Source organism: Oryx dammah, unplaced genomic scaffold (assembly GCF_014754425.2).
Source record: "Oryx dammah isolate SB20612 unplaced genomic scaffold, SCBI_Odam_1.1 HiC_scaffold_2, whole genome shotgun sequence".
NCBI lineage: Eukaryota > Metazoa > Chordata > Mammalia > Artiodactyla > Bovidae > Oryx > Oryx dammah.
This window is the reverse complement of record NW_024070186.1, coordinates 29,416,071-29,438,022: the sequence shown is the minus strand read 5'-3', so window position 1 is coordinate 29,438,022 and position 21,952 is coordinate 29,416,071. Positions and strand designations below refer to the sequence as shown.

Below are 21,952 nucleotides of genomic sequence, written 5' to 3'. Positions count from 1 at the left end.
CAACAGTGGTTGCCAGCAGGAAGAGGCTGGGGAGCTTTGGCATGGGGGTATTTCACCAGACAGTCTTTTGTGACATTTAAATTTGTTGTCACATGCACCGTTTACCTTTTAAAAGTAAATGCACACATATTTTTAAATCCCTCTGGGGCTTCCCGGTGGCTCAGTGGTAAAGAATCTGCCTGCCAATGCAAGAGACACAGGTTTGATCCCTGATCTGGGAAGATCCCACATGCCAAAGAGCAACTAAGCCCACGCCCCACAACTATCGAGTCTGTGTTCTAGGGCCCAGGAGCCAAAACTACTGAGGCCATGTGCCACAATTACTGAAGGCCGCGTTCCCTAGAGCCTGTGCTCCACAACAAGAGACGCCACCACAATGAGAAGCCCGAGCCCTGCAACCAGAAAGTAGCCCCCACTCGCCGCAACCGGAGAGAAGTCCTTGCAGCCATGAAGACCCAGCACAGCCAAAAATAAATAAAATTATTTTAAAGAGGAGTAAATAAAGCCCCCAGTCTGCCCGTTTCCCTACACACGCCTCCTGGGTGACCAGCTGTGCCCTGGGGAACTTCACACCCACCTGGAGAAAGAAGGCACACACGTGGAAAAGCAGTGAGTGGAGTGGAGCGGGAGGAGGACTCCATGGTGAATTGGGGGCTCAGGGGACAGAGCCATGGGCTGAGGGCTGGGGTGAGATGGAGTCAGGGCAGAGTGATAGGGCACTGGTCAAAGAGGAGACCAGGCCTGGACCTGAGTCCGGAGGGAGGAGAAGCACAGTCCGGATGTTAGGGCGGCTAGGAGGACCGTGCCACCGGGAGACACACGGGAGTTGGGCAGGAAGGTCGTGCAAGGGGACAGTGTCCTTGCAGTCATCCTGGTAGAAAACTCTCTCTGGCCTTCATCAATACCAGAAGCCTTGGCTGGCCGCCAGGGCTTCTTTGAGGAGCTGTTGCGCCAATAAATACTTGTTGGCAGATCAATTAAACCATCTAGGAATGACGTCTGGAACGACCGTGTCTCTGGCTTGAGGAAGGTGGACAAGCCCTCCCTGCTCATCAGGCCTGAGATGCTAGAGGTTCCCACCCCTCCGTCCCCCAGAAAGCCAGTCCTGGGCTCAGAAACCTGTTCTTTGGAACTGGTAGGCAGAGTGGAAGCAGGGCTGGCCCAGGCTGCAGGAGGCAAGGTGCAGGAGTGCCCCAGGCTTCAGTACAGCCCTGCCAGTAGCTAGTTGTGGGGCCCTGAGCCAACTCTTCAACTCTCCAAGGTTCAGTTTCCCCATCTATAAGATGGGGATAATAACAATAACAATAACAATAACAATAACAGTTCACTGTGTGGACTGAAAAAAAAAAGTGAGTAAGACACTTGGCCCAGGGCATAGAACCTAGCTGGTACCCCTCCAAACATAGAATTACACGACTCTCAAATCAAAGCTTCTGTGTCTGAGGCCCCTCTCCTCTTCCTGGTCACTCATGCACTACTTGTGTGTGCGTGTTAAGTCACTTCAGTGGTGTCCGACTCTTTGTGACCCCATGGACTATAACCCGCCAGGCTCACTGTCCATGGGATTCTCCAAGCAAGAATACTGGAGAGGTTTGCCATGCTCTCCCTCCAGGGAATCTTCCCCACCCAGGGATCGAACCCACATCTCTTGTCTCATGCACTGGTACGCAGGTCCTTTACCACTGAGCCATTTGGAAAGCCCTCATATACTACTTACCACCCAAGAATTCCAAGACAGGAGACAACGCTGTTATGTCAGGCCTCCTGGCTGCCAGCATGTGGAAGGAGGAGCCAGGGGCCGGGGAGCAATTCCGGAAACCAGCCCGAAGCAGATTCCAAAGGCCGGGCCCACCCAGGGACGACCCTCACAGCAGTTGGGACGCTTTCAGTGACATTCTCCTGTGAGCGACCAAAGCACGCCTGATTCACAGACACTGCTGGGGCTGTCTTTATGCAACAAACTTTTCAGAACATCCTGCAGAGCTCTGTGCTAAGCCAAGAGCTTTGAGGGCTGGAGGTGAAACCAGTGGGAGGGACAGATTCTCAGGGCCTCCTTCGAACTCACTGCCAAAGGAAAGGGTTCCATCCTTTGCTGAGTAGCCACCCAGCCCGATGGAGCAGCCTCTCCTGTTCTTTCCCTTTTATCTGTAAACATCTGCACAAGGAACCCACTGGACCAGCCTGCCTCAGTTTGATCCTGTTACTAGCTACGCGACCTTTAGCAACTTACTCAAGCTCTCTGGGCTTCAGTTTCTTTATGGGAAAATGAAGATGATCATATAGGTGGTTAGCTATAAAGAGTTGTTACAAGGATTAAATGAATTAAAATGTGCAAAATACTTAGAATCTAGCCCAGCCCACACTAAGTACCAGAGAAGTGTCGGTTATGGGTGATGGTGTCACTGCTGTTATTTGGCCCTGGACACAGGTACCTTGAGCCAGCTTGCCAGTTTGCCTGGCCTCAGTTCTGTGCTTCTCGACTCACTCAAATGGCAGAGTCCCTGGGCATTCTGTAGTTCTTTATTGTAAACCCCCCACCCTAGATGCTGGGCTGTTTTGCTCCAGGGCGTAGCTGAAGAACACATTTGTAATAGGAAAATGCGCTTCCAGGAGCTCTTAGCCTCCACAAACACACATTTCAGAGTCACAAGCAGTTAGCTCTTTCTAAGTCTTGCTTTTATAGTTGTAAAAATTTAAAAAAAATGAGAAAATGATGTCCGTTAACTTCCTTCCTACATATTGGCGAAGGCTCTATTGAGGCCACTTTGATTTTTATCCTTAGGTGAACCCCCAGACCTGGCCCAGCTCACCTAGTTAATCGAAGCAGTGAGCAGCAGTCGCTGTGGGCTTGCTCTGTGCTGGCGAGATTTACCACAGCTGTTTCACAAAGGAGAACACTGAAGTCCACAGGGAGGAGGTAATGCTTGTCCACGGCCTCCTGGTGAATGCTGGGGCCAGACTCTAAGCCCATCTTTTCTCCCCACCGTGATCTTGTGGGGAATCAATCCATCCCAGAGAGGAACTCCGGCTGCCTCTCTGCTCCATAACCTCTCTCTGTGACTGCAGTCCCCTAACCCCCTGGTCAGGGCTGAGTTTGAGGACCTGCCTTCATGTCCACAACCAGTGTTTCTCAGACTTCTCCTCATACTCAGAAATCCACCTTGGGTCACCCTCCCTGCCCAGGGACTCCCTGGGGCCAAACCCCTCTCAGTGTCCAGGAATCCACTGGACTTCAGCCCAGGTTACTAGCTATAGGCATTGCACAGTCCCCTCCCCACCAGTCCCTGTCAGACTCCCCTCACTCTGTCCTTTGGTGGCCCAACCTATAGTCAGGTCTTGCCCCACTGGCCATCGGTCTTTCAAAGCCCAGAAAAGCTGAGCTCCCACTTTGGGAATCACACATTGCCCAAGATAGAAAACATCACTCTTATCTGAGAAGAGGCCAGGATCACAGTATTCAAGTCAGTCCTCTTACCCAATGGGAAATGCCCAAGGGTCATATGACACGACATCCTGGCCTCCCCTTGCTTCCTGGATGGGCATTCTAGCCTCTGCCAACTGGAAAAAAAATCACTGCCAAAGGGGAGGATGGAACATTCCAAGTTTCAGTCTCACCAAGCATCTCCAGCCACCTGAAGGATCCAAAAGCCCCAGATGTCAGGACACAACTATCCTTTCCCATCCAGACTCTGCCCTCAGCAGAACATCAAGGCCTGCCTGCTCTTGATCCTATCCTGCATGAGAGAGCCACTAGCTGCAACCCTGTTAGCACCTTAGCTTGTAGCTAAAAATGAAGCAGCAGGTAATACCCAAGTGGAATCAATACCCAAGGGAAAGCCCACCTTGGGGGCCCAATTGTTGGCTCAGGTAGTTCTGTTGGGTATCAATGCCAGCCTTTCATCCCAGCTATCATATTATTGGTGCCACTGCATGAGATTTCACAGCAGCTATGAAAGGGACCTGACACCGTTCCCTTTTACAGATGAGTGAAATGAGCCCTGAGGCATTAGAGTGGCTCACCAAAGACACAAAACCCCTGAGCACTGAGGATGCAGTGGGAAGCAAGGCATGTCAGAACCCAGAGCCTTGGTACATCAAGGCCATCCTTCTAGTCCAGTGAGCAATTCTGGCAAGTAGATTTGCCAGTTCCATTTCACAAGAGTATTTGTTAACAAAAATAAAATTTTGCTGTTGCTGTTGGTTTTCTTAGCACTGGGGTTTGCCTGGTTACCACGTCACCCAGCATTCTCCACTAGGCTGTGGTGACTAAGCTAGCCCATCTCAGGACAAGTATTCATCATTTCTTTATTTAACCAGTCAATCAGAGAAAAAACAGAACAACACTTTGCCATTCAATGTCAATCTTAGCCCAACAACCACGGAAATGAAATGTGAGCAGAAGTGTTGCCAATTAGACCACAGAGTAGAGCACAGCAACCACTTCCTGGTGGCCTATCACCCTTGAAAATGGTCAACCTACCCTAGCTCGAGTCAATGCCAATTTTACTTGAGTATAATCTTGTCCTTGACCTCTTTTCTGGAGTGTTACTCTCAGTCCCTCAGCTAAAGTGGGGAGCATGGGAAAAGAATGGGCTTCAGAGCTGAGAGAATTAGGTAGGCCCGGGTTCTTGTTCTTGGTAAGCTCCGCTCTTCAATTTCCTCTTCTCTAAAAGGGGGCAGTTATATCTCTGGTTTAAGGTTAATAAGCTGGAATTCTGGCTTTAAATGCCCACCTCAGGAGCTTCATCAGGGGTATAAATCAAGTGGATAAGGTATGTGCAAGCCCACAGGTACCCGACTCCAGGCTCCACTCAGCAGGGATTCATTGGTGGGGCAGATAGCACCTCTGTCCAGGGGCCACCCTGCCTGAGTGACTCCCTCCTAAAATCGACAACCGTTTTTGTTACCAGGGTTTTAAGCTAGCTTCACAGGATGACTGTGTATATTAAATGAGAGAAGGCCTTAGAGGTGTCAGGAGTCAAACCCAACAGCCTGTGGGCTTATCTGCAACCTGCAAGGGAGTTCTATTTGTCTACACGGTGTCTTTAGCAACTGCCAACTTGAAAAATGGGAATAGTTTGCACAAAATCTAGATTGCTGGGTCCTCTGGAAAGAAGTCAGAAGATTCCAAAACTTTTGGCTCTCATTCCCATGAGGCAATAATCACTGAGATGCCCCCTTTAAGAGATATTTCAGCAGGAAGACCTAGATTTGTGTATTCAGCCCCTACACACAGCAGGTATTCAATAAATGATAGTTACTATCAATACTTATTATTTATCAGTAACTTGAGTGTAAGAGATCCAAGTGCAGAGACTCTGTCTTCTACTTGTCTCTCTTTTCCTGCTGTGAACTTGAAGCCAGGTACACAGGAGACATCATTTGGCACAATCCTTACAGAGACTGGCTTCTCTGGTGGCTCAGACGGTAAAGCATCTGCAATGCGAGAGATCCGGGTTCAATCCTTAGGCTGGAAAGACCCCCTGGAGAAGGAAGTGGCAACCCACTCCAGTACTCTTGCCTGGAAAATCCCATGGACAGAGGAGCCTGGTAGGCTACAGTCCATGGGGTCGCAAAGAGTAGGACACGACTGAGCAACTTCACTTTCACTTTACAGAGACTGAAAGGTTTGTGACTAGCACTGACAGTTCTAAGCACTCTCCTAAGCACTTCATGTTCATTGTTGTTCAGCCGCTCAGTCATGTTTGACTCTTTGTGACCCCATGGGCTGCAACGTGCTAGGATTCCCTGTCCTTCATCCTCTCAGGGAGTTTGCTCACACTGATATTCACTGATGTCATTGGTGATGCCATCCAACCATCTCATGCTCTGTTGCCCCCTTCTCCTGCCTTCAATCTTTCCCAGCACCAGGGTCACTTCACATTATTATTATCTTATTTGATTTCTCATAACAACCCTGAGCTAGATTACTATCATTGAGTCACTTCTGCAGAGAGGGAAACTGAGGCACAGCCCAAGATCACCAAGTGAGCAGAAAAAAGTCAAGATCCAAACCCAGGAGCCTGGCCTCAGGGTCGACATCCTCACCACCAGTCCATGCCACAGAATGATCCCAAGTGCTGCCGGCGGATGGGGCCTCACTGCTTCCCCTCCCCACCCCACCACCTCCCCTCCCTCTCCAGCTCCACTAGGGACTGGCAGCTTCTGGACCCATCCCTGCCCGGCCCCCACCCCCACAGTCCCCCACAGCAGGCTGCACTTACGGTCAAGGCCATTGATGTAGCGCATGGTGACTTCGCAGTGGCCCCACACAGCACTCACCACCGGGTAGAGCTTCTTGCCCTTGAGGCCACGGAAGGCCACGCCCAGGTACTGGCCGTCCACTACGAAGCTGAGTGTGCCCTCGTCCATGTCCAGCACCACCAGCAGTGAGTCGGGCAGTGCAAAGGCCTCCTCAGGCCCCAGGAATGCGGGGTAGGCCACGCCGGGCCGGTTCTTGCCGTCGTGGTAGAGGCGGCTGCGGCCCAGGTCCCAGCCCCAGGACTCTGCGTCGCTGCCCACCAGCGCGGTATAGCCCACTGAGTGCAGGGGGGCCCGCGCTGTGGCCACGCCCACCACCGCGTGCGTGCCCCGCTGCCGCGCAGGCCAGTGGATCTGCCAGGCGTGCAGGCCACGCGCATGGCCCACCTTGCCACGGATGCCATCCGTGCTCTGCGCCACCGGGTGCCGGTGGAAGGTGAGCCGGTCGTCATCCTTGACGAAGACGTTGAGCGAGCGGTCCTCGGGGTTCCACGCGTGCCGCAGCTGCACCGCCAGCCCCGCCGCCGGCATGTCCAGCAGCTGGTCCAGCCGCGCCGGCCGTCCCGGCTCCTCTCCCCGCAGCTCACGCTTGGCCGGCCGCAGGGCCGGCTCCCGCACCTCCACCGACTTGAGGCTCCCCGAGAGCTTCTGGCCCATGGCTCGCTGCCGGGACGGGGCCGCTGCGGGCCACCGCTACCTCCTGGGAGCTTCCACTCCCCGCAGCCAGGGATGGGCCACGGGGCTGGAAACGAGGCGTCTGGACCGGATACGCCCACAGCCTCCACGGGGCTGGGGCAGGGAACCAAGCTCCTGGAAGGAAGCAAAGGACATGGGTTACAACAGCAGCCTCGACAGCCATCTATGCCCATGCCTTGGCTGGGCCCTGGGCATGCATTCATAATAATAACTAATGAATAGAATGATATATGGCACTTATCTAGAACTCACCATTTGCCAGACACTGCTCTAAATGATTCACATTTATTAGCTCATTTAATCCTGAAGCCCTCCCAAAAAGACATTCATTATTATTCCCATTTTATAGATGAGAAACACATAGGTCATAGAGGAGATAAGTAATTAACCAACGTCCCACAGTTAAGAAGGGGCTGAGCCAAGATCCACACTGAGGCCATCTGGCTTCAGAGTTTGTGTTCTGCTCTTGGAGAAATCACAGGCTATTTTATTTTAGAAATAAGGACTGAGCCCAGAGAAGTTGTGATTTGCTCAAGATCATAGAGAACCCCAGTGTCCTTGGTCCCAAGAAACAAGCCCTGTGCCCTAGGTAGGGGGAACAGGGTGCTCAAGACAGGGGCGATGTTTAGAGTGTGGTCCATTGGTTCCTATCCTTGACTGCCCTGGGGAGCTTAAATAGCATTTAAAGTGCAATCAGGCTTGAGAAGCTAGACACTGAGCAAAGATCCACCAAGGTCACCCAGGGACATGGACAAGGACATAAGGCAAGCATCTGAGGATAGGGTGAGGTCTCCATGGTAAGGTGAATTGGAAGCAGGGTGATGAGAGAGCTGGTGTTCAGGCCCTGGAGCCAGAAAGAACTATACGTAAATCCTTCTCTCCATCTCTTAGCTGTGTGTCCACAGGAAGGTTCTCTTAGCCTCTCTAAGACTCCAGTCTATCAAATGGGGATAAAATATTCCCTCCAAGCGGTATGGGAAGCTAAGAGACAATATCAGAAGCCAAACCTGAGACTCTGCTGGCAAATTTTCCTTTCTGGCTCTATCGTCTGGACATCTTGCATGAACCACTTCCCTTTGGATGGGCAAGCTCTGTCTTTGGGTATAAAAGCCCCATTAACAGCACTGACTCTGGACAGGTTCCTCTGAGACAAGACCCTGGTTTTCAGGGAGGAGAACCTGGCCATCATCACTAAGAGACCTGCCAGAGTTCAGGTTTCTTGGGGTGTTTGGATGGACCCTGGGTGTGGGGAGAAATGGAGAGCTGAGCCCTGCAGCCAATCTAGAGCAAAGCCATGTGTCTTCCCCTTCCTGGTCTGAGAGTTGCTAGGTTCAGAATACTTTCCCCTGAGACAGACCAGGAGACAGACATTTCCCATGCCCTGCTTTGCCTGGCCATGCCATCACACCCAAATAGTGGTACAGTCCCAGCCAAAGTGCCATACAGCACTGGCTGCAATAGTGTGCATTGCTTTTTTGAACCTTCCAATTTTATTCTCAGCTCCTATTTTCTTTCCTTTCTATTGTCAGATCCCAGCTTCAGCTCATGCCAACCTTATCCAGAGAGCTCTGGCTAATGTTTAATCTAAGGGGATACCAGCATACATAAAAATATGCAACACTAGACATTTCTGAGAGAGCAAAATAGTTACTCCTCTTCATATACAAAATCACCCAAAATAAAGGAGAAAGAGAAACAGGGATGCAGATTCTATCTTCAGCAAAACCAGAACACATTTGTAATCCAAACCACAACTTATAAGAAAAGGCTGCCAAAAAACTGGTCAAGGGCTGCCAGAAGCAGTGAAGATCAAACGAGGTGTGAGTAAACACCTACAGAAGACACCTGTGGCTGGAGATCGCTGATGAAGATGGCAGAGTCAGCCAGTAGCTGGCACTCCATGAAGAAGGAAAACGAAGATTCCTAATCAAGACCAGTGGGTACAGGGTGTGTGGTCCAGTGATGGGATCTGCCGTTGACACCATAGGGAAAAAGGAGGATGGGACTAACGGAGAAAACTACCGTCCGCCATCTTTACAGGAAGCAGTGTGCTGTGAGGCAGAGCAGCAGAAGGGCCTGAACTTCGGGAAGTCCACAGCTATAGATCCCTGCTGACTGGGTGGAAGCTAGAACAAATCGTTGCCACAGGCCTGTGAACAAAGTTACCATGCACCAGGAAGCAATCCTGCTCTCCTAAAATACCTCATGGCACTTCCTCTACACACACCGCCTGCAAAATGCTCATCAGGAAGGTTCACCTCTTCTAAAGAGAAGCAGCTCATGACATAGTCAAAGATACTGGAAAAGAAAGAAATGAGGAAAAGAACAGGAAAAAAGATGGCAAACCAAGAAAACTCACCAGAAAAAAGCTGTCACAAAACAGATGAAAACTGTGACCAAATCTGTAAACTAATTTTGTGATCACTTATTTCTTAAGGGAGGCAACCAGTACAGCCTTAAAAAAAAAAAAAAAAAAAAAGATTAAATACATTTTACACAGTTCAAAGGCAACCTCCAGAAGAACTCAAAATAAAACACAAACCTTACAAATTGTCATAAAAAACACAGCACAAAATAAAACAGACCATATACCAAAAGATTTTGTTTTAAAAAGCAATAGAAGCAAAAATACAAAAGACATAAAACTAAGACCAAAATCCTATATATATATATCAATGAATGGCCATAGGAAACTCCTAAAAAGAAAAAATTTTAAGGATTTTAAGGTAACAAGACAAGACCCTCAACCATATGCCACTTTAAGAGACACTCCAAAGCAAAGTAATTCAACAATGTTGAAAATAGGAAAAGCAAATATATACCAAATAAGTGCAACCTCAAACTAAGCAGGTACTGAAACCTTAATATTAGGCTGCGCTGCTGCTGCTAAGTCACTTCAGTCGTGTCCGACTCTGTGCGACCCCATAGACGGCAGCCCACCAGGCTCCTGTGTCCCTGGGATTCTCCAGGCAAGAATACTGGAGTGGGATGCCATTTCCTTCTCCAACTAAAGTTAATTAAGGGCAGATGATTTTAAATGAGACAAAGAACATTTTATAACAATAAAGAATATAATCCACAATTGAAGACTGACTATGTTAAATAACAACACCAAAATTCAAAACAAAAGCTACAGAAAATACAAGGAAGATCAGATACCCAGTAGAGGCAGATGATTTTAATTCACCTCTTTTAGCTCATGACAGATCAACTGACCAAATTAAGTAAAAACATAGAAAAACCAAAATTACATACTTAATAAGACAGATTTAATTTATGTATAGTAGCAGTTAGTGGAAGAAGTTTAGTTGTTAAGTTGTGTGTGACCCTTGTGACCCCCTGGACTGTAGCCCACCAGGCTCCTCTGTTCATGGGATTCTGCAGGCAAGAATATTGGAGTGGGTTGCCATGCCCTCCTCAAGGGGATCTTCCCAACCCATGAACGGATCCCATGGTTCCTTCACTGCAGGCAGTCTCTTGCATTGCAGGTAGATTCTTTACCTCTGAGCCACCAGGAAAGCCAATTAATGTATATGCATTCCTAAAAGAGTTCCCATATACTAGGCCACAAATAAAACCTCTTCCCCAAAGCAGAAATAATATAGAATCTGATAATACAGAAGTTGACTTTATTTTTCTGGGCTCCAAAACCACTGCAGATGGTGATTGCAGCCATGAAATTAAAAGACGCTTACTCCTTGGAAGGAAAGTTATGACCAACCTAGACAGCATATTAAAAAGCAGAGACATCACTTTGTCAACAAAGGTCCAACTAGTCAAGGCTATGGTTTTTCCAGTGGTCATGTATGGATTTGAGAGTTGGACTATAAAGAAAGCTGAGCGCCGAAGAATTGATGCTGTTGAACTATGGTGTTGGAGAAGACTCTTGGGAGTCCCTTGGACTGCAAGGAGATCCAACCAGTCCATCCTAAAGGAGATCAGTCCTGGGTGTTCACTGGAAGGACTGATGTTGAATCTGAAACTCCAATACTTTGGCCACTTGATGCGAAGAGCTGACTCATTTGAAAAGACCTTGATGCTGGGAAAGATCGAGGGCAGGAGGAGAAGGGGACAACAGAGGATGAGATGGTTGGATGGCATCACTGACTCAATGAACATGGGTTTGGGTGGACTCCGAGAGTTGGAGATAGACAGGGAGGCCTGGCATGCTGCGGTTCATGGGGTCACAGAGAGGCAGACGCGACTGAGCAACTGAACTGAACTGAATACAGAAGAAAACCTAGAAATTAATCACAAAATTATGGATGACAAAATTCTATCTTTGGACATTTTTAAAAACTCTATTTTAAACAACTTGGATCAAAAAGAGACCTACATAAAAACTGAAGAGTATCTAGAAAATAAAATATAGAAAACATTCCATATATTAGAATCTGAGGGATCCTATTAAAGTAGAGCTCAGAGGAAATCATGGCTGGTGTACTCATATTAGTGCTAGAAGAACAGTGAAAATATATAAATTAAGCATAATAAAATAGAAAAAGATCTAATAAAAAACCAGGATTTCCCTGGTGGCTCAGTGTTAAAGAATCTGCTTGCCAATGCAGGAGACATGGGTTCAATCCCTGGGTCGGAAAGATCCCTTGCAGAAGGAAACGGCAGCCCACTCCAGTCTTCTTGCCTGGGAAACCCCATGGGTGAAGTCCCTGGTGGACTACAGTCCACAGGGTTGCAGAGTTGGACACAATTTAGCAACTAAAACACAACAAATTGAAAGAACAGAGCCTCTGATGGTACAGGACTATAAGCAGCTCTGTGGCCAACACAGGACATTTCTAAAGAAAATGGCTTTATCCTTATGTACACTATGCCAACTTTGGAGCAGCTGAAGAGATACCTTTGCTGGGTTTGAAAGCAGTCACTTTCAGGTCATGGAGGTCTGGCTGCTTTCCTTTCTGGCCTTGAAGCCTCTGCCCCATTAGTGGCAGGTAGGGACCTCAAAAGTTGCTCCCACTGGCAATAGTGAGGTGGACACACAGCAACCCCTTTGCGGCTCCCCACAAGACAGGACCAAAGCAGAGTGCTCATGTCCACTAATGGTCATTCACTAAGGAGAGCTAGTGACAGCACAATATAACAAAAGGCAGGGTTTCAATCCCTTCCTGTCCACTGGGCCCTGCATAAGGGCTTAACCTCTCTGAGACGCATCTGAAAAGCACTCTGTGGACTAACGTTGCCTGTCTTTGCAAGGATCAGGGGAGACATCTGTCTGGAATGGCACAGGTACCTGGGAGGTACCGGGTGAATGTTACATGCTTCTTTAAATTGTGCATGTCTTCTGCCCTAGCCATTTAACTACCTGAATGCACCCCAAGGGCTTCCCTGGTGGCTCAGTGGTAAAGAATCCACCTGCAATGCAGGAGATGTGGGTTTGATCCCTGGGTTGGGAAAAGCCCCTGGAGAAGGAAATAATAATCCACACCAGTATTCTTGCCTGCAGAGTCACATGGACAGAGGAGCCTGGTGGACTATAGTCCATGCGGTCTCAAAAGAGTCATGACCAAATTTGAGCACCGAACTTGAAAAAGCTGGTGTTCCCCCTTGAAGACCCTGCACAGCCAAAAATAAAAAGCAAAAAAAAAAAAAAAAAAAAAAGGATAAAGGGCATGTGCTAGGATTTAGTTACAGAAGCAAAGGGCAGAGTGGTTCATAGCAACAAAGGACAGAGATCAGTGTAAATGCTCACAATAGGAGGTTTTGACTTTCTCTCCGGTGCCCAGCTCACAGCCAGATCCACTCTGCCCATACCTGTCCAGCACCCAAGTGGGACATTCCCTCTGCAGTCCTCACTCCAGAGAAGTTTCAGCTCCTACAGTCTCCTACAACTGTGACTGAACTAACAAATGAATAAAAGAGGGGCTGAGTTACTTGGGCTTATTCCCATGGAAGCTGTCAGAGGCAGAAGTCAGGATCAGCATGACCAGCTAAAAACAGGGCCAAGGCCAAAGCTGGGAGACAGAAAGTTACTAATGCAAAGTCCCAACCTCTAAACCAGGGTGACACATCGATCTTCATGCCTTTATCCAGGTACAGCTGGGGCCCCAGAACTTCCTTCCTCACCTTCCCAATCCTGCCTGAGAGCCCCACCTCCTCCAGGAAGCCTGCCCTGATGCTCCGGGCCTCTAGGTGCCTGTCCCTCCTAAGTAAGCCAGGACTTTCTGGTCCACTCTCCTATTTTTTTTTCTACCTCGAGGGACATTGCTCTGGGGACAGGAAGCTTCCCCTGGGCTTCTTCACAACCCCCCTCCCCTCCCTAAGAACATGTACAAGCACGGTGCTCTGAAGACAGGGCAGAGTACATGTATGGTATGAAGAGATTCTGGCCTTCAGCAAGGTCTCACTTTCTGTTCTCTCTAGAGGATTCGGCAGGAAAAGGTCCAGGGCTGCAGTCAGGAGATGGGAACACGGGGACTTGTTCCCCACTAACACAGTCACCATCTCTGAGTCTCTGAGCCTGGGTCACATCCAGTCTGCCCCTTGTTAGATACTGCTGTGCTCCCTTCCTGCTTCCAGCCCTCATCTATTCATTCGACAAAGATTTGGTGGATGGCTGCCACGTGACAGGTTCTTTACCGCTGAGAGCTAGGGGCATGCAGTAGTGGCCAAGTCAGGCTCAGCCCCTGCCCCCTCTCTCCAGCCAGAGGGAGTGAGGGCTTGTCACATCTCTCCTCTCATCTCCACCACAGCACGTGGCACTGGACTAGGCATAGACGAGATACAACAGGGTCTAACTCCCTGGTAGGAGTAACATCAGCTCTCAACCAGCAAGCGGAGGGCATACTGAACAGTGCCTCCATCACATTTCCTCAAACCAAACTTAATTTCTTAGGCCGTGCTTGAATGGGGATGCTTAATGATATTATCCGGAAGGATCCGCCCCGGGGCTTCAGTGATGGCTGAGCAAGAAAACAAAAACTCAAATTGTCAGTTGCCCTTCACAGGACCCTGGTGGGTGTTGCAGCCCGAGAAGGAAATGAGGAGACACAAAGCGTGGATGTCGCACTTCGTAAGGAGCCTCAGCTGTTTGCAAAATGTGATACTCAAGTCTTCAGAGGCCCAGGACCCCAGATCCCATTCTCGGAGTCTTGTCTGCTGGACTTAGTCAGGCATGGGGTCTGCCAGGAGACAGGACTGCTGGAGGATTGATGATGACTGGGTGAAATGCCCTCCCCTCAATGTGGCCTCTGGCTTTGGACTTGCTAGGGAAGGGGTCGGTGGTGGATTTCATTCCTTCATTTAACCAGCAGTAACCGTGCCTCCCTGGAGATGTGAGGCTTCAGGAAAGTGTAAGACCCGATCACTTCCTGTCCAGGAGAGCTCAGAGGGGTCAGACTCAGGGACAAGTCTGAATAATTACAAGGACTGTAAGAAGCAGTGCAGTTTGATACCGCTTGAATCCCTATAATAGACTGACTGTTGCTTTCAAACATATACAACAGCCCTAGTGAAAGGCAAAGCTGATCTAATCATATTCCCTGCTTAAAATCCCCCATAGGCTTTCCAGGGCTTTCAGGAGAAAGTACAAACTCCTAACCCTTGTTACTGTTGTTGTCTAGTCACTAAATTGTGTCCAACTGTTTCATAAACTATAGACCACCAGGCTCCTCTGTCCATGGGGTTTCCCAGGCAAGGATGCTAGAGTGGGTTACCATTTCCTTCTCCCGGGGATCCTCCTGATGCAGGGATCAAACTTGCTCTCTCCTGCATTGACAGGCAGATTCTTTACCACTGAGCCACCAGGGAAGCCCCTCCTAACCCTTCCACCCCACAAAAGCTCCACAATGCTTTCATGGCCCATCTCCCTCTGTGAAGCCCCTCACAGCATCCCCACTAAGCTGTGCGAATTTCCCCACAGGCACCACAGGAGCCCACACACTCATGTCCTGAACCTCTGCTGCTTTCACTGGTTCACTCTCCCTTGCATACCCCTCCCACATATACTCACCTGGGTAATTCATTCAACTCGGGTATCAGTGCCTCTGGGGAGCTTGTGATCCAGTGCTTTAAGAGCCTTGCTCCTGTCTCCATCACAGACTTATCACTGATGTCTCCTCAGCCACCTCCCTCCATCTGAGACGGGGGACAACTCAAGAGCAGGGGCTGGGTCCGCCACCAGAGTCCTCGGGACTCTGCCGGGGTCTGGCTCAGAGGGAAAGTGGTGGGTGCAAAAGCATGAGCAAAGAAATAAAAGCAACCTGCTGCCTCGGAAAGAGCCTCCACTGAGGCATGACAGAGAGAGCAGAGCACCGTGAGCTTGGGGGAGTCAATTACTTACATCTTCAGCCCTCAGTTTTCACCTTTGCCTAATGGTGCCAATGGTACCTACTTGGACCTGGTTCGACGGGGATGTTCCTAAGATCTTCTTGGTATAAATATTAAGCAAAGAGGCTATTCTATTAAAAGGTGCTCCTTGAGAGTGAACCTGTCAATAGTGAATGAGCCAAAGAACCCCCAAGCTTTTATTCACTGGCGTCCATTAGCTTTTCTCTCTGTAGATATGCATGGAGCTTCAGTGACACTTGGCTGGGGCAGGCCCTTTCTTACCAGGAGCTCACAAAGAGAGCCATCTGTCCAGCTCCAGGTGGAACCGTCTCACGCCCGTCCTCCGGGAGCATGAATCAATGAGGCTTCCCTGCACCTCTGCTTCTTGTGGGGTTTCCATGGGAATCCTCCCACACGTGACAGAGCCAGGAGCCCCCAAGGCGGAAGCTCAGGCTGTCAGTCAGCAAGGAGCGAAGGGGATGGAACGAAGAAGGTTTGCTAGGCAGTGACCAAGCCAGCTTGCTCTGCAAGGTCATTTGAAAGAGACACACCTCTAAGGCAGCGAGGCCAGAGGCCTTACATCCAGGTGCATTCCTGGCAGAGTCCGGTTCCTGCTCCAACTGCCCCTGTGCCCCAAGCATGTGTGGGCGGCTCTGTGAGACAGCTGGCCTCTGTGAGGCTGTGGCACACCTACCTAGGAGAAAGCGGCTGGGGGTGCGTGAAGCATAACAGGACCCTCAACGAAAAACTTCAAGGAAGAAAACACAGTGACCTTCATGTCTAGCCTGTCATTTATCTCCCTAACTGAACTTTGCTCGCTTGGTATAACTGGTTGTCTGAAATCTCAATGCCTGAATGAAAACGGAAACTGCATGCTTCAGGCTTGGTCTAGGAGATCATGATAGGAACCTGCTGGAATTTCTGAAGGTCCTTCTGTTAAGCTTCAGGTGTCTCTGGGAGCATTTTTGAGATACTGGGGGGCGGGGCGCGACTAGAGAGGAAGAGGGAATGGAAAGAAATGGGGAGACAGGGAGACCCAGAAAGAGAGAGGAGAGACAGGGAGCCCTAGGGAGCAGGAACCACTATGGCCCCAGGAAGCCATGTGACATGGCATCTCACAGAATGTGGCTGACGGGCGAGACAAAGCCACAGACTAGTTTCTGGAGGAGGCAGAGCTCCAGGCTCACCCATCAGTGACTTTTCACCTCCCTGAAAGCCGGGTGGAGGACGTGGGAGCTGCTCTGGGCCCCTCCTTCTGCGCACACCAGCACACGGAGGTGCAGAGCTCCAGGCAGTTTCCCGCAGCCTTTCTGCTCCAGGGTGCACCTGGCCTGCCTCATAAATGGGGCTCCCCAACTGCTCGCTGTCTGCGTGCCTCTTCTCTCATGACTGGCATTCCCAGCCCTCTGCGGATTCTCTCAAACTGGGTCTCCAGCCCTGCTCTCTCTCCTCAGCACCAGACCCACCTACTCAGAAGCCTCTGGCCACCCCAGATCACCCCAGACTAGCTGCTCCTTCAAACGACGCTATAAAGCCAGATGGCCTCTTTCCCCGTGGACACGCCCACCCATTCTAGATAGCAGACACTGCGGCTTAGGGGCCGCAGGCACCTCAGAATCTACACGCCCAGGGCTGAAAGCAGCCTCTTCCTTCTCTGGCAAACCCAGTTCCTCTCTGCTCATCCTCTTTTCTACCATGGATCTCCCTGTCTCTTGGTCTCCCTCAGTGCCTTCGGCTCTCCCTTAGTTCAGATCTTGCCTGGATTACTGCAAGGGTCTCCCGGTGGTGCCCCAAGCCATCATCCATGCTGCCACAGGGTAAATCTGACCGAGGCACCCACTCACCTTTTGTTCAGCTCTCCAGGTGGCTTCACCAGGGAGAAGCTGTACCCCTTTCCTTGGCACATAAGAATCCCCAAGACCTGTCCTTGCTTATCTCTCCCATAGCAGTCTCCCAGCACGGCCCCCATCAGAGCAGTCACAGTAGACTCCTCTCACAAAGCCTATCCTGCCCATCCTTTCTCCTGGGAGCCTTCTCACCTTCCCTGGCCTGACTGATATTCATTCTCCTCATACTTCCAAGTGGGGTTGGGCACCCTCTGTGGCATTCCTTCATTGCCCTGTGCCCTTATCCTGCATCCCCAGCTGTCTTCTGTGCCACGGGCTCAATTTCTTGCTGGCGAGGCCAGCACCTGCCCACCCAGCCTCTACCTCCTACCAGCTCCTGCTACCTCTGGCTGCATCGGGCTGAAGAAGACACTTCTACTCCATACCTCTTGTACAGTTTGCCTTTTTTAACAACAAACAACATTGTTCTCTCATGATTAAAGTACACATTTTAAATGGGGATTAACTCAATATGTATAGCAAAAAAATCACACGCAGTCCACACCGGCCAGGAAAGTTCTTCTGAGGAAGGTTCACAACACCTGATTTGGGTCTTTGATCCTCTTTTCCAAAGGACTCAACAGAGATGACTTTTTCCTACAGCTTCAGAACAGATACCCTCTGTGAACCTTATTTACGGACCATATTTTATTCAAAATACTTTATTTAAAATGTGTTGCTGGGGACTTCCCTGGTGGTCCAGTGGTTAAGAATTTGAGCTCCTAATGCAGGGTACCGGGGTTCAGTCCCTGGTCAGGGGAACTAAGATTCCACATGCTACAACTAAGACCCGGTGTCAAATAAATAAATAAATATTTTAAAAATAAAGGACTTCCCTGGTGGTGCAGTGGGTAGGAATCCGCCTGCCCATGCAGAGGACACAGGTTCGAATTCTGATTGGGGAAGATTCCACACGCCAGGGAGCAACTAAGCCTGTGAGCCACAACTACTGAAGCCGGCGTATCTAGAACCTGACCTTTGCAACAAGAGAAGCCACTGCAATGAGAAGCCCATGTACCATACCAAGAGTGGCCCCCACTCACTGCAACTAGAGAAAGCCCATGCAATGCAACAGAAACCCAGGGCAACCAAAAATAAATAAATAATTTAAAAAATAAAGGTGTTGCTGTTTTATTTTTTATTGTTGATCTTTCTTGCCAAGTGTGTATGGTTATGTTCACATCAGTTGTGTGTATGCACTTAGGCACTTAGTTTTAAAATGACTCTGAGGCAGAGACGTCTGGTAACTTTGCTTCAGGTACCTCCACACCTCCTGATTTTCTGCACCCTGTGGCCTGTTCTAGCTGCGAGGTTGCCTGAGACCCTTCTTTCCTGTACCAGCAAAGAAGGGGCCCTTGAAGATCCTGGCTATGTAACCACGTCAGGCATCATTCTCTCTGGGAGAATCAAGTAGCCCCTGAAAGGTGAAGGGAACTAGGTCTTTTCCCAAAGAGGAGGGGAACTCAGCACTGGCCCAGGTCTTGGCCACTTTCTGGAGTAGAAGTGAAGCTCCCCAAGGACAGGCCTGTCCAAGTGAGGAGGAGCCAGGTTTGATAAAAGCCAAGGAAAAAGTCTTTGAAGTGTTGGAGCAAAGCCAAAAATGTCAGGGGGGTAGAGGTTAATAAGAGAGGAAAACAGTGAAAAAGAGGTGAAAGGAGGCAGGAACCAGACCTGTAGGTCTTTGGAGGCACCTTAATCTTACTCCTGGGCAGCCTCAAGGAGATTCTAAGACTAGGAGGGATTTGATCTATCTTATATTTTTAAAAGATGTTTCTGATAAATGATTATTATTTGCTAATGTGATATGTGAAAATTGTCTTGTAGTTTGAACTTGAATTTTTCTTATTCAAGAAAAATGAGGGAGAGCAACTTGTCATATGCTTGTTATTTCAGTTTTACTTTGTGCATGTGAACCGTGAATGGTCTTTTTCTTGTTGACTTGAGGACATTTTTACACATTAAAGAAATGAGCCCTTTGTGACAGGAGTGACAATTCTCCCAGTTTGTCCTATCTTTTCACTGGTTCTGGTGATGTCCCTGTAGATTTTCTTCTCATATAACTGAGTTTACCAGTCTTTTAAGCAAAATAGAAATACAGCCTGGAGAGATATTTGAGTAGAATGGTCAGCAAGCAGAATTGTGTTTGTTGTTTGCCTAAGGTGGCTTAAATTCCTTTTATTGGTACTTTTAAAGGAAGTTTGTAAAATGGAATCTATCAAAGGGTTATGTATTTCAGGAGAATGGTGTCTTGTGTCTCAAACATCTTTCTATCAAGCTACCAACACAGTGTCTTTCTACAAACTCCATTAATCAGCAGCACTTTTTGAAAAATGGAGTTGTGGAGGATGAAGAAGGATCCCCCATCAGTCTCAGTGACAGAGAGTGCAGAATTGGGTTGGAGGAGACGGGCATCAAGGGGGAAAGAGAGGGAGAGGCTGGAGAGATGTATTGCACTGGCGCTTCTTCCTTAGGTGCAACGACCGCCCGGAGGGGGGAGGGGCGGGCAGCTCCCGTATTCTCCTTTTAATAGCGTTTCCCCCAAGCTCAGGCACGTCTTCCTGATTTATGCTCATCGATTGCAGGAGGACGGAAGGTGGATGGAGGATGCAGGCTCTGATTCCTAGAGAGGAGAGAACTCCTTCAACCCCTAAACTCCCCCAGGAGGAGGCTGGAGCAGACGAGGAAACTGAGCTGGGAAAGATTAGAGTACTTGTCCAAGGTCACACTGCGGGCTGATGGTGAAGGCGGAATTAGAACTCAAGCCTTATTCCAGAGCGCTCTCCATCTCCTAGCGCTACGGCCCACAAGTGCCCTCCTCTCTCTGCCAGTCCGCAAAAGCCCATGCTCCTCCATCCCGGAGGCGGGAGTGGTCACCCCCCCGACTCTCCCCTCAAGCCCTCTTCTCCCTCCAGGGAGAGGTCCTGGGCTCGGCGTCCCCTCCTGGCTCCGAGCCCGTGGCGTGTCTTGTGCTACCAGGGCGGACACATTTGCCGCGCTCCAGGCTCTGGCCTCCTCCCTTCTTCCCAGACCCCACCCCCCTCCCCTGCCCGTGACTCACTCAGCACGCGACCCCCTCCCTTCCAAAGCATCGCCAAGTTTGTCTTCAAGCAAGGCCAGGAGCTGGCCCCAAGCAGCGCTCGGACTGGGCGACCAGCCTCACTATCCAGCCTCAAGAGTAAACAGTAACAGCCCCCATTTCACCAGTACCCACTGCGTGCCAGGCGCTTCACTTCCATCGCTCTGAACTGCCCCCGCCCCCCAACCCGGACGAACAGACTCCTGTTAATTACTGTCCCCAATACATCGACGAAAGAACTGCTGCAGCTCCGGAAAGTTGGATGACACGCTTGGGATCACACAGCTAATAATAATGCTGGCTAACGTTTGATCGAGTGATTCTTATGTGTCAGGAACAGGTCTACGTACATTACGAGGACCACCCCATAGATGCTACTAAGAGCCCTATTAAAAGGGTACCATTATCATCCCCATTCTACGGATGAAGAAATCAAGGTTTGGCGCCTTGTCCAAGGTCACTCATTCAGTGAATGACAGATCATGGACCTAAACCCAGGCAGGGTGACTCGGGCGGGGGCGGGGGGGGGGGTTAGTTTTTTGTGCTGTCTCCATTATGCAGAAAAGCAGCGGGCTTCGAACCTATGACACCAGCGGCCGGCCCCAAACGCCCAAAGGCAAACCAACCAGCTCGGATTGCCACAGTCCGCAGAGAGGAATTCCCGGGGATCTGGACCGGACGCACGCCAGGAGCGCGGACTGTGGCCAGTGCCGGCCCGCACGAGGTCCGCTCGGCCAGACCTCGGCTCCCGCGCGCCTCTCACCAGAAGATGGAGAATACTCACCATAAAAGAGAGGGCAAGCGCCTGCCCTGGAGGAATCGCCAGCGCTGGCAGGTCCTGGACTCCGAGGAGAGACGTCTGCGGCCGCTGCCACCCGCTCACGGGCGCCCGAGCGACTCCGAAGATGCCGGCTTGTTCCCCGGGGCCGGGGGCGCGTCCTCACGGCTAGAGCCCCGCAGCAGCGCCCCCTCTGCCCAGCAGGGTGGCCCGGAGTTGGAGCGTTCTTGGGGAAGTTGGCGCTCCAGCGCGGCGAGAGGGCGCAGGAGGTCGGGTGGGAGAGGGGAAGCGTCTTTCTGCGCGGATCCCGGGGGCGCGCCAAGGCCTGCGCTCCAGCGGTTCCTAAGCTCCGCGCTGGACCTGGAGGGCGGCGAGTCCCGAGCTCAAGGCGCACGGGCCGCGCCTCTGCTGCCCGCCTCTGGCGCGCCCGGAGTCTTCCCCCTCGCCCTGGGCGCACGCATTGGTGTTCGAAACTGGGGCCCGGGTCCGGGCTACGGTGCGCTCATGGCCCTCCCCAAGGGACTGGGCGTCTTTGTGCGCGGGGCGCGCCGGCCGCCGCGGCCAGCTCTGGATGCTGCAGCCGCCGCCGCCTCCCCCTCCTCCTCCGCCGCCGCCCGCTCCCCGCCTTCCCGGCCGGCCCAGAGGCTGCAGCTGAAAGCCGATCCGGCTGAGCTCATCCCTGAAGGCCACTAATCCAATAGCCGCGGAAGGCGCGGCCGCCGGGAACGCCCCTTCCCCCACCATCCCGCGCCCCGGCCCGTCCCAGCTCCGGCCGCTGCCGGCGCCGCCACCTTTCCGAGGCCACCAGCTGGCGGGAGAGGGAAGTGGAGCCGGCGGCCGCGTGCCGAGTCGGCGCGGTCGCCATTCACTCGCCCGCTAGCCCGCGCACTCCCTCACTCACGCACTCTTTCATGAGAGCCCCCCCCCCCCACCATTCATTCAAGCGCGCCGGGAGCGCCAGGGTGGGTGCCC

General features: G+C 50.8%; 1 protein-coding gene across 1 annotated transcript in view; it reads right to left on the bottom strand.

Moving 5' to 3' along the window:
- Nucleotides 1–21,523, bottom strand: part of SPSB4 (splA/ryanodine receptor domain and SOCS box containing 4) — an 88,982-nt gene extending 67,459 nt beyond the window's left edge. Inside the window, exons 1-2 of the mRNA XM_040233879.1 lie at nt 20,987–21,523; nt 6,225–7,071 (exon numbers count right to left, since the gene is read on the bottom strand). Of these exons, the coding sequence (XP_040089813.1) occupies nt 6,225–6,918 (694 nt within the window). The 5' untranslated portion in view covers nt 6,919–7,071; nt 20,987–21,523. The remainder of the gene's footprint in view (nt 1–6,224; nt 7,072–20,986) is intronic.
- Between the last annotated feature and the right edge of the window lie 429 nt (nt 21,524–21,952).